We start from the raw sequence: 12,382 nt of genomic DNA on the forward strand, positions 1-12,382 counted from the left end.
ACTACAAGCTTACAAGAAGAGGATTTGAGGCTACCAGCAAGACAGACTGCTGTTCATTTTGCTATAGCATCTTACACAGAGGAGCTCTAGACGCTTAACCTATTGCAGTTACAGGCTTCGCTTTACACATGAAGTCAAATGCTGGTGCCAAAAGAAGCAGGACTGTTTAGCATGAATGGGGCACACCTATCCAATACTGCAGAACTCATGCAGAAAGGCAAGAGAGCTATGGCAGCAAAGTTGTCATGGTCAGCTTCTTATCCACCACTACACAGCAGCTTTAAGTGATCAAGGGTCCCTCACTTCACTTCCTTAACAGCCTATTCCTCTCAACCATGCAGTCTTCTCATTTGCTCATCCAACCATCACCTCTCCCATCAGCCATGAAACATCGCCACCCTCCTGCACATTCTCATTTCTCACCAAATCTCCCTCCTCAGAAAGAGCACTAGAGCAGTTCCTCCACCATAATACAGCAGCCTAATTCCACACCCTTTCCTTTGACGCCTTACCATTTTTAATTGCTCCTAATATATAGATACCCCACTTCCCACTTCCATGCAGAATGCCTTTTTAAAAACTCCTCTCACATTCCTTGGCATGTCTCTGGAGGCGAGGGAAGCTGGTGCGAGCCCACCAGTGTGGCTGGCAGGACAGGGAGGCAGATGGTCAGGAGCCCACCTCCCACTTCTCACCTTTTCCTAACCGAATCTGCGTTTCGGGAGGGCATTGTGGAAAAATCCCAAGCAGGTGCCGTTAACGGTGTGTGATCATGTTCACCTTGTATATAGACCCATTACCTTGGCAGGCAAGACGATTTCCTTTCCTTTCTTTTTCGAACCTACATGCCCTTTTTGTTGCACGGGCACCTGGCCGCCGAGACTGGCCAATGGCGGGATGGCACAATGTGGGGAAAGCTCCTCGGCCAGAGGCCATGTTCTTCCGCCCCCTCCTTCGGAAGGGCTCCTGTGTGGCACAGCATCCCCGGCACATGCCCGCCGGCCTCCCCGGGCCTCTGCACGGGCAGGGGAGGCGCGCCTGCGGAAAGATGCGGAGGCACCGCACCCGCCCTTCCCGAGAGGCGCCAGCAGCGTGGCCCCTCACGAAGGCCCTGCCCGGAGCTGCCCCCTCGCCCACCCCCGGCGTCACCCGCCGCCCTCCTCACCGGAGATACTGAGCGCAAAGCAAGCTCATCCTCCGCCGCCGCCGCTCGCCCGTTCACGCCGGCCCTGCCTTGGCTCTCACAGCTCGGGCCCGCCTGCCGCCCGGGAGCCGCCGCAGCCCGCGCTGCCGCTGCCGCCGCCTCCGGCCGCCGCCATCTTCCCGCGTCGGGCCCAGGCTCTTCCTGGAGGGGGAGGGGGAGGGGGCGAGGGGAGGGGAAACGGCGCCGCTCTCCGCCTCCCGCCCGGGAGGGAACTCTCGCGAGACCCGATCCAGACGCCCGCAAACGCCTCGCCCGCCCGCGCGTCGGGGCCGCCCAGCAGGCAGGCGCTGCCAGGAGGGTCGGGCCAGCTCCGCCGCCGCCGCCAAGTCCTGCCCCCCCCCGCACCCCCGCACCCTCTCGCCCTCAGCCCACACTTCCGGGCGCGGCCCAGGCTCGGGCCGACCCACTTCCGCCTCCAGTGCGCCGCGGAAAGCCTTCCCCGTTCGCCCTCGCGCCCGGAGTGGCGGCGCGGGGGGAAGAGGCACAGCCAGCCCCCCGTCCCGCCTTCCGATTGGTCGAGGCAGCGCCATGGCAACGGAGGGTGCTTGGCGGGGGGAGGAGGGGTGTGCGCGAATAGCGGCGTGAGCCGTCGCCATGGCAACCGCAAGCGCTGCTCCGGCCTGGCCCGCGGGGGCGCGCGCGGGATCCTGTCCCTCTGCCTCCGCCCTCCCGCCTGCAGGAGAGACCCCGATGGCCCCCTCAGGATCGCACCCCCTTCATCGAATCACCAGGTAGCGCACGAGGGACTCTTCCCCGCAGGGTCGCGGGTTCGAGCCCCATGGTGGGCAAAAGATTCCTGCATTTCGGGGGGTTGGACTAGATGACCCTCGGGACCCTGCCAACCCTAGGATTCTATGTGCGGGCAGTTGCTGCTGCAAATCTTAAGAGAATCTGAGGGAGGATACTTGTTGAGTTGGAAGGGGGCTATGAGGGTCATCTAGTCGGACCCCCTGCAGGGCAGGAATCCTTGGTCCAACCTGGGGCTTGAACCCAGGAGCCTGAGATGAAGAGTGTCTCCTGCTCTACGGACTGAGCGCCTTTGAGCAAGAGGTTCCTGGGGCATCTCCCTTGCCCGCCTGTTGCAGAAGCCTTGGAATCTTAATGTTCCCATTCTAACAATTGGAGGCTGTTGGTTCATATATGTCACTATGCAACTCTGGAGCCGCCAAACAATGCAACTGTTTGGTTTTTCTTGGTGTTGATAACCAATAGTGGCAGTAAATTCTAGAGCCTGCCAAGCTCTTTTGTGGACCCTGGAAGCTGCACACCCATAATCTGCCAGGTTTCACCACAACTCTTTTCCTAAATTGCCAAATTCCGCCTTTACTCAAAACCCCAGCACCACCACCTGCCAGATTCTCTGGCTCTGACCCTGTGACCTGCTGGATTATTTTAGGCTCTGCCCTGCTGGCACCACTTGACCTCCTGGCTGGCCCTTTGGTCTTGCACAGTGGACCAGGCCAGGCTTCATCACTGTATCAGTAAGATAGTCCTCGTGGGCTCTCAGGCAATTCCATGTTGTTCTTACCGGTTTTCAGCATATGTCCTATAACATCCAGCTCTGCCTGGTACACTAAAAACTGTCAGAGCATAAGGGTTAGAAGGCTGAGCTACAAATCAAGAAGTTCCCTCTTTAGATCTTGTCCGTGTCATGAACTCATTGCAGTATTGATACACTGCATTGTTTGGGACTTGGATTTCTACTTTCTTTATACTGTATTGTAATCTCATGGATCTCAAAAGTGGTTTATAAACCCTTTAAATAAGCAAAACAACTAAGTATATGCAGGTTTAAATCAATTTATTATTAAATGACATATTAATGACCCTCCTTAAATTTAATCATCATTCTCGACAACTCTACAGATGGCTCTGGATTCATGTCTTATTATTAGTGCAGAGAGAGTCCAGAAGCAAAAAAAATAAAAATAAATTCAATACATTTCTCTCTGAGTCAGGAAATGCTTTCTGCTGTGTCATAGTTTTAATGTGGGACATGAGCAGCTCCTTGGTACACAAGCTACCGCTATATCGCACTTTCCCTGGGAGTGATTTCACACTGAAAGGCCATCCGTGTCTCATTTCAAAATCCTTCATTGCAAAAGGGAGTCATCTTCCCTTTCTCATGTGAGACTAACCATGTCTACAAGGCTGAACACCTGCCTTAATATGAATCACAAAGCTCATTAAAGAGATGGTGAAAAGGGAGAGCTAGGGTGAGTTTAGCTATGTGACTAAAAATCACATTGGATGTGAAGCTGGACTTAAATGAGAGAGACCTTGGCTTAGCCCCCACTTCTGCCAAAGACTCATTGTGTGGCTTTGGGCAAGTCACTCTGGGTAGACAGGCATGTGTGCACATTTTGGGATCCTCGCGTTGGGGAAGAGGATTTAATCAGTGAGATAATAGTTACCCATATGATGGTGGTGGTTAGGAATCCAGGATGTTGCCTTACACTGAGTTAGACCATTGGTCCACCCAACTCCATATTGTCTACACTGACTGGCAGTATGGTCTACACCAGCCCTCTCCAAGCTGATGTTAGAAGGGGGAAATCAAGCATGTAGGAAGCTTTCCACGTGATGTAATTGCCTCTCACTTGAAACTAAAAATGCAAGCAGTATGAGCAGAATACCAGAGGCGGATATGGCTGTCCTGTGCTGTCAAAAAGACTTATAGAGCACAATGGCATAGGTTTTAACCATGCACATTTTAAAAAGGAAACCAAAGGTCTTTGGGGTGCCACATAGTCTGGGGTGTGTGTGTGCTGTGGTCTAAACCAGTGTTCCCCTTGGGCCTCCAGCTGTTTTTGGACTACAATTCCCATCATCCTTGACCACTGGTCTTGCTAGCGAGGGATGATGGGAGTTGTAGTCCAAAAACAGCTGGAGGACCAAGGTTGGGGAACACTGGTCTAAACCACTGAGCCTCTTGGGGCTTGCCGATCAGAAGGTCTGTGGTTTGAATCCCCGTGACAGGGTGAGCTCCCGTTGCTCATTCCCTGCTCCTGCCAACCTAGCAGTTCGAAAGCATGTCAAAGTGCAAGTAGATAAATAGGTACCACTTCAGCAAGAAGCTAAATGGCGTTTCCGTGCGCTGCTAAGGTTCGTCAAGCTGGCTACATGACCTGGAAGCTGTCTGTGGACAAACACCGGCTCCCTCGGCCACTAAAGCGAGATGAGCGCCGCAACCCCAGAGTCGTTCATAACTGGACTTAACGGTCAGAGGTCCCTTTACCTTTACCTTTTATAGTCTAAATGCTCATGAAAGTTGTCATTTCTGCACACATGCAAAAAGCTCATCTGATGCAATGCTGGAAAATATGCACCTTATTCAAGTAGTTAATACAGGCTCTAAAACTATGAGAAGCATATCCATAAAATCAGATGAGTTGCAGTCCCATGTGCAGAGCCACCCAAAAGAAGCAAGTGCTGTGTTCCTCACAGTTAGAGGCTTTGTACTAAAAGATTAATTTCTTCTCTGGAGCCAATCAATTTAATACAGGTTAGAGATCTAGGCAAGTGTGTTCCACTCATCCTTTCCTTCCCTGAGTGTTCCCATTTCTTAACCAGCGGCATATTTTATTTTTCAGGGGTGGGGGAATCACCTCATCTAGTTCTCAGAGTGAAAGTTACATGCTTTGATTTTGCATTCATTTTTCAAAGTAACCAGGATTGCTCTCTTTAAAAAAAAAAAACCCTGGAAAGGTTATAAAGGGTTTTCCATTTATGCTCAGAAGAGGAAGTGATAGTACAGCTTCCACAGTGTCACTAAAATAGCTCAGCTCTTCCCAGAAGAGATGGGATTGTTGGCTATTTGCAGGTTAGTAGCTCTGCAGAGAGCTTGCTGGGGAGACCATGCATGACAAGGAACTCAAAAATAACTTTAACAAGGTTTTAATAGCAAAAACAAAACTCCTTTTACACTAAAGATAACAACAACAAACATAACCCAACCACTAACCCATCCCCCAGGGTGATGAGAGAGCTAGGTGCTGCTCCTTATATACTGCACCCAATTGCTGACACAGCTTAATTAACTCAGCTTAGCAGCACCTGCTATGTTTCACAGCTGCAAGACTGGGTCTCGTTATCTGCCCTGGCCCTTAAAGACATACACAACTTGTGAAACAATGATGAACCTTCACATTTTAAAGTGACCATTCAACAGGGATGCTTGGTCTGGCCTTCTATATCCAATATCCCAGAAAAAGATTTCTGTAAGGGGAATCCTTAGCAAATGACCCTTCCCAGGATTTCTTGGGGGAAGCCATGACTGTTAAGCATTTATACTGCTTTAAATGTATAGTGCAGATGGAGCCTTATTCTGACTAAGCATGTATAAGGTGGAACAAGAAGAGTCATACTAGGGTTGCCATCCCTTCTATTAAGTAGTGGGTGGAGATGGCAGACGACACAGAGATTTCTCCAAGTGGTTCTTTAGAGTAAGCTGGAACTGAACTGTACTGAACAGCTCAGCCAGCCTGCTTTTATAGGCAGCCGGCTGTCATCATTGTAACAAGAACACCCCAGGGTTTCCCACCTAAATTAACTGACGTGGACCTGAGTGGCCAGTGACCAGGACAACACCCCTGGTGGCCAGGGTGAGAACTTCAACACATAACACCTTCCTCCGAGGGACTGTAGCCTGGCAGGTGGAAATTCAATATGTGGACATTTCTCTATAGCTGCATTTCAGCAGGGAGCAGTCTGTTCCTAATTAACATTTAAGTCTCCATTGGAGGGAGAACTCTGCCAACCCAAGGCACACTTTGCATGCACCCTTTTCTACTCAGGGCCAAGCAAAACGCGGTGCTAATTTGGAAGTCCATCCCCCCCCCCACTCTAAATAGCTGTGGGGCGTATGTGGCATGATCAGGATCTGGGCTCAGGTGCAGAAGGAGGGGGCCAGATGGCCATGTGTATTACACCAATTGTTTAGCACACAATTAACATTCCCCCCCATTCCATGCTTTACAACTGCTTCTGTATTCCTAATATAGCTGTAATTAAAAAGAAAGCTCTATTATAGTTTACACAATATCACATAATCCTGTATGAAGACAGCTTTAATTACTTCTGGTGAAAACTCATAAGATGGCATAAGAATTTGCTGATCAGGCATCAGTTGCTGAACATGGGCAATATCAGTACAGAGGTTTATTATTGCTAGTTGTTCTCAAACCCTTAAGTAATCTAGAAAGCCAGTTAAATTCCAGCTGTGATTTTGGAAGTTAGTTGTGCCACTAAAAAGGGCAGAATATCTGAAATGTTGAAATACGCTATACCATTACCTGAAGTCAGATCTTCAGAAGGACTGTGAGTATGTATGAGAGAAAATGTAAACTCAGGGCCACTGAACTTTGGAGCACCGTGCCATAAAAATTCCCCCATCAATGCACTCTAAATGTTTCTGTCACCAGTTGAACTCCAGCGGTCTACACTCAAGTGTGAGATGGGGATCCATGCCCACTGGAATGTGTTTTATGACCCAGGAGCAATTTACTGAGCAACAGTGCATAGTTTTGAGTCCTTTAGCTTCTGTTTTGCTATGGAGATTGGTCCCAGTTTGAAGCCTGCCTCCACACCAGGGGAATAATAATGACTCCCATTTACATTTTGCAGGGTGGTCCTGTACCATACTTTACAGATGACAAGCCTTTTTAAAGGGCTGTAAGAGCAGAGTCTCTATTCTTCCAATCTTATTCTCAGTTTGAAGAGCTGCCTGGTCAAAGTCCTGTTTAAAGATAAATGGGCATCATCAGAAGGGAGAGCAGGGTCATTGAAGTGCCCATCAGCAGTGAGCACTTGGACTGAGCAGGCACACAGGTCACAGTCTTCCCCACCTGGTAAGATGCGTTGTATTTCTATTTAGTATTCCCCCCCCAAAAAAAAATATTAGATTATGCAAATTTTAAGCAAATATTTCCACCCACTTTATTTGTTGGCACTCTGTAGGTTGTTGTTGTTTAGTTGTTCAGTCGTGTCCGACTCTTCGTGGCCCCATGGACCAGAGCACGCCAGGCACTCCTGTCTTCACTCTGTAGGTGGCCACCCTAAAATTCAGCTAAGTTAAATCAATTAAATCTGGATGATGCATTGCAGTTTCAGGTCCTGGTGCCACACCAGGCTAGATCAATGGGATAGCATGGATAAACTATTTAGGGAATGCATGCAAGGAATCCATCCAAATACAGATTTTGCATGATCAGAAACTAGGTTTGTTTTGCAACCATAACAAGAAGAGGGATCAAACCTTTCTAAAACGTTTGCAAGGATAACAACCACCACCACAACAACAGTAGCTGTATAAAAAGAGTGTATTCTTTATTCCCAATGTAGTTTATGGCTAATCTTTTTCAAAGGATGTGAACTCTACAATTCTGAAATGAACAAAATAAAATTAATGTGTAAATGCATATTAAAAACCAATGTTAGTATTTTTCAGTAGCATCTCCCATAATAGATTCAGGTAGGTAGCAGTATTGGTCTGATGCAGTCGAAATAAATAAAAAATTAAAAAATTGTCCAGTAGCACCTTAGAGGCCAACTAAGTTTGTTCTGGGTATAAGCTTTCATCTGCATGCACACTTCTTCAGATACACTGAAACAGAAATCACCAGACCCTTGTATAACAGTCATCAACAGGTTTACCATACCCATCTCCTACTACCCTTCTGATAAAAACCCCACCCCACCCTCCCACTATATATAAGGGCCTGGTGACTTCTGTTTCAGTCTGTCATGCACACGAAAGCTTACACCAAGAACAAACTTAGTTGGTCTCTAAGATGCTACTGGACAATTTTTTAATTTTTTAATTTATCTCCCATAATATGAGTCTCAGTCACTTAATACATATTGTCAGGGGCTCTGGAGCAGAGGCGCAGGGGAGAGAGGAAATGGAGAGCGAAGGGGAAGAATCTGAGGGCAGCGGAGGGCAGAATGACAGTGACCCGAGAGATTCCATGAGCCTCTCCAGTGAATCAGAAGATTCCCAGAAGGGGGCACCGATGGCCAGGGCAAGGGGGTCCCAGGGGGGGGGACACCAGAAGCAGGGGGCCAGCGGAGACTCCCAAAGCAGTAGCTGGAAATCAGGGCCAGCTTCCCCACCAGAGCGTAGTGAGAGGGAAGAGCCCCATAGGTCAGAGTCAGCGTCTCCTCCGGCAAGCAGGGAGGTGGAGTCAAGCCCAGCTGGCATCCCCGAAGAGGGAAGCAGCGACAGGAGCAGTATAACGGTCAGAAGGAAGGTGGCAGGCTGGGCGCGCGCGCCAAGTTCAAATGTACAGGCGTGCGGGACAGCAGAAAGCACGGATTGGGAACCAGGTCCTAAAGCTCGCCGGAGGGAGGGGGAAGACTCAGGGGATTCAGCCTCAGAAGAGTCTAGGAAGGGCAAGACCTCGGCGGACAAGCGGACCCAGAGGAAGAGGGAGCAGAGGAAGAGGTGGAGCAAAGCTAGGGTCTTAAACTGGTGTCTGGGGGGAGGAGACTCAGACGGAGCTTCGACGGTCTAGGGTTTCAGACGTAGGGCTGCGCGCCACGGCTGTCAAACCAATAATGAACTTCAATAAAGACTTCTGTATTTAAAGAGGAACTGGCGTTGGTCCTTTGTGAGCTGGGACCAGGGGCAGCTCTGACAGTTCTGACACATATGATTTCAAATAGGCTCTGGTATGGTAAAAATAACGTACTTCACACAACACAATTAACTCAAAGAATTCAGAATGTGTGTTGCTTTAAAATAAAATATTTTAAAATAATTCAATACATTAATTGACCATAAGCATATCAATGGCTATTAGCTGTGATAGCTATATGGAATCTCATGTTCAAAGCTGTATACATCTGAATATTAAATGTTGGGACCAAAGAACAGGAGCTTTTGTCTCACCATTGATGAAAATACTGGACTAGTTCCTGTTGGAATATTATTATACTGGCACAAGCCTATAGAGATAGTCTCCCTAGCATCAAATTAATCAGCCAGGGGCAGAACCTGGAAGCCTTCCTAAAGTCAAAACAATAATTTTAGCTCATATTTAATGTTTGCCCTTTCACTCAACGACAAATAAGTAAAAGTGGATATTAGTAATAATTAGTGCTTTGGGGTTTTCTCCTATAATGATGAAACACACACATTTTTTCCCTAATTCAAAGGTTGGTGGAGAAGCTCACCACCTATTACAGGTTTCGCATCAGGTGTTAAATGGAAAAGAGGTTGGAAAACAGCAGCCCACTGCTTGAAGCTAAAGTCATGAGTCAGTGGAGCTTTGTTCAAAAAAGTCTGATAACAGTACTTCTGACTCACAGTCGGGGAGACCATACGTGAATGTGTCCAGGGATTTTTACTTTCTGACTCCACTGTTATAGCTTGGAAATGTCAGGAAAGTAGTAGGGTGGTAAGATTCCCAAGAAGAAATGGGCAAGAACAAAGGTCAGTTTCCACAAACCACTATGTAGCAGCTGAAAATGACATGACTCATTCTCCCCATCTTTCCAGAAAAGTTTAGGATCATTCACTCCATGTTGTAATATCCAGGGTTCTACAAATTCACTCATCAGGTAGACAGTAGAGCAACTGTCCTTCCCCTAAGTTTTCTGTGAATTGAAGAGAATGTGACGAAGGAGAGGAGACTGCCATATTTCACAATATACAATGTAGCCGCTTGGTCAGCCATGGCCTCTGACTCTTCCCGAACGCACCCCAACAAAGAGGGAGTGCGGGTGTGGCGGGAGCAAACTGTGCTGGTCCCAGGGGGGATAAGGTACTATTACCGTAGGCCAAGATCAACAGGGAGCCGGGCGGGGTAGCAGGAACGATGGTAGGGCAGAAGCAGGAAGCCAGGCGAGGAACAGGAACACTGGTAGGGCAGAAGCAGGAGTCCAGGCGAGGAACAGGAACACTGGTAAGGCAGAAGCAGGAATCCAGGCGAGGAACAGGAACACCGGAGAGTCAGAAACAGGAAGCCGGGCGAGGAACAGGCACACTGGGAGTGCCGAACAAGGACTGGGTAAAGCAGATACTTCACAACGACGTTGCTCCCGCAACCTGGGACCGGGCTGCCTGACCTTTATCTTCTTCTAAGGCCGGGGGCGGTCCCGGCCCCCAGAAGCCCCGCCTCTCTTGGCCTTAAGGCGAGCACTCCTCCTGGGAGACACCAGTTCCCTTCGCCTCTCTGCCCTAAGCCTCTGCAGATCAGGAGAGGCCGAAGGGTTACTGGGCCCCGGGGGAGGCTCACCTGTAGCCACTGAGTCTTCCAGCACCTCTGGGGCCTGAATGATTTCACCTGGTGCCTGCTCTTGAGTTTCCTCAGCATCTAGGCCTTGCCCCAGTTCAACCGGCCCTGGAGGCGGGGACTCCTGTGCCGGCTGGGATTCCTCCGGATCGCTCTCAGACTCGGAATCCCAGGCCATCACACCATCCCCCCTCCCAGGCCCCCCCCTCACTTGAGGGTCCGGACCCGGCTTGCTGGGGTACGCTGCATGAAACTCCCGGATACAGGCAGGTGCGTGGACGTTGACCGCTGGTTCCCAGGAACGGTCCTCTGGCCCATACCCCTTCCAGTCAATGAGATACTGCAGCCTTCCCCTGCGGTATCGGGAGTCCAGAATGCGTTCCACCTCGTACTCAGGCTCTCCCTGCACCAAAACTGGCTGCGGTCGGGGACGGTCCGGGTGGAACTCGTCGGGTGGGGCCACCAGACTCAGAAGGGACCTGTGGAATACCGGGTGAACCTTCAGGTTTGCTGGCAACCGGAGACGGAATGCCACAGGCGAGACCTGGTCCACGATAGGGAACGGGCCGGTGAACCGGGCGTCCAGCTTCCGCGAAGGTCGAGAAGGGTGGAGGTGGCGAGTGGAAAGCCATACCAAGTCACCGACGTGAAGTTCCGGCCCCACCTGGCGGTGGCGGTCGGCCTGGACCTTGTACGCCTCCTTGGCCTGGCGCAGCTGCTCCATCAACAGCTGTTGCTGGGACTGGAGCTCCTGAAGCCACTCTGTCACCGCAGGGACCGCAGATGCCGGCAGCACATCCGGAAACAACCGTGGATGAAGGCCATAACTGGCTTGGAACGGGGTCTGCTGGGTGGACGCATTCACCGCGTTGTTATAAGCGAACTCCGCCAATGCTAGGTGGTCGACCCAGTCGTCCTGCTGGTAGCTGCAGTAACACCGGAGGTACTGTTCCAGCACCGCGTTCGCCCGTTCCGTCTGGCCATCAGTCTGTGGGTGGTAAGCAGATGAGAGACAGACCTCTGTTCCGAGGGCCTGGTGCAAAGCACGCCAAAACCGGGACATGAACTGAACGCCGCGGTCGGACACTACACGCTCAGGTAGGCCATGCAGGCGGAAGACATGCTGAAGGTACAGCTGTGCGGTTTCCTTAGCTGAGGGTATGGATGGGCAGGGGGCACAGTGCACCATCTTCGTGAAGTGGTCGGAGAAAACTAGAAGGCAGGTGCAGCCACGAGACGGGGGTAACTCCACTACAAAGTCTAGAGAAACTGTGTGCCAAGGACGTGGTGGAACCGGCAACGGCTGAAGAAGGCCGGGGGGTCGCCCGGTAGGCCCCTTGGCCCGCCTGCAGACGTCACAACCAGCGACGTAGCGAGCCACGTCAGCCTTCAAACGGGGCCACCAAAACTCACGGCTTACCAGATGGGTGGTCCGATACCGCCCAAAGTGCCCCGCCGCTGGAGCGTCATGGGTCATCCGGAGAACCTCAGCCCGCAGCGGCCCTGGTGGGATGTACAGGCGCCCGTGGTGCAGCAGAAGACCCTGATGCGAGACCAGCCCTGGATACTGAGGGCATGATCCTTCGGCCAGTTCCCGGAGTCGTTCCTGGGCCCAAGCGTCGACCCGCTGCTGTTCCCGCACCCGAGCCTGCAGTGGCTCAACCTCCTGGGTGGCCAGGAATGCAGCTGGTGGTAGGATCGTGGTGGGTGCTGCTTGCTGAACCGTGTCTGCATTGTCTTCAGGTTTCCGGGACAGGGCATCCGCCTTCTGGTTTTGGGAGCTAGGGATGTAGCGGATCCGGAACTGGAACCGGGAAAAGAACAACGCCCACCGGATCTGCCTTTGGTTCAGCTTGCGGGTGGTCTGGAGGTATTCCAGGTTTCGGTGGTCGGTTCTCACCTCCACCGGGTGTCTTGCTCCTTCAAGATGGTGGCGCCAAAC

At 50.9% G+C, this 12,382-nt stretch overlaps 1 protein-coding gene and 1 long non-coding RNA gene across 4 annotated transcripts in view; both read right to left on the reverse strand.

Annotated features, from left to right (window-relative positions):
* Window positions 1-1,525, reverse strand: part of SMG7 (SMG7 nonsense mediated mRNA decay factor) — a 67,785-nt gene extending 66,260 nt beyond the window's left edge. For 2 of the 3 annotated variants that reach the window (XM_028732219.2, XM_028732218.2), the window contains exon 1: window positions 1,166-1,524. In XM_028732219.2, the coding sequence (XP_028588052.2) occupies window positions 1,166-1,194 (29 nt within the window). In that variant the 5' untranslated portion in view covers window positions 1,195-1,524. Of the gene's footprint in view, window positions 1-1,165 lie in introns of all 3 variants that reach the window. The other variant, XM_028732217.2, reaches the window with a different exon arrangement.
* Window positions 1,526-5,085: 3,560 nt separating this feature from the next.
* Window positions 5,086-7,757, reverse strand: LOC144327734 (uncharacterized). The gene is made up of 2 exons (XR_013392807.1): window positions 7,141-7,757; window positions 5,086-6,941 (listed from the first exon to the last, which is right to left on the reverse strand). It is a non-coding gene; the product is annotated as an uncharacterized LOC144327734 (long non-coding RNA).
* Window positions 7,758-12,382: the final 4,625 nt, after the last annotated feature.

Source organism: Podarcis muralis, chromosome 5 (assembly GCF_964188315.1).
Source record: "Podarcis muralis chromosome 5, rPodMur119.hap1.1, whole genome shotgun sequence".
Lineage (NCBI taxonomy): Eukaryota > Metazoa > Chordata > Lepidosauria > Squamata > Lacertidae > Podarcis > Podarcis muralis.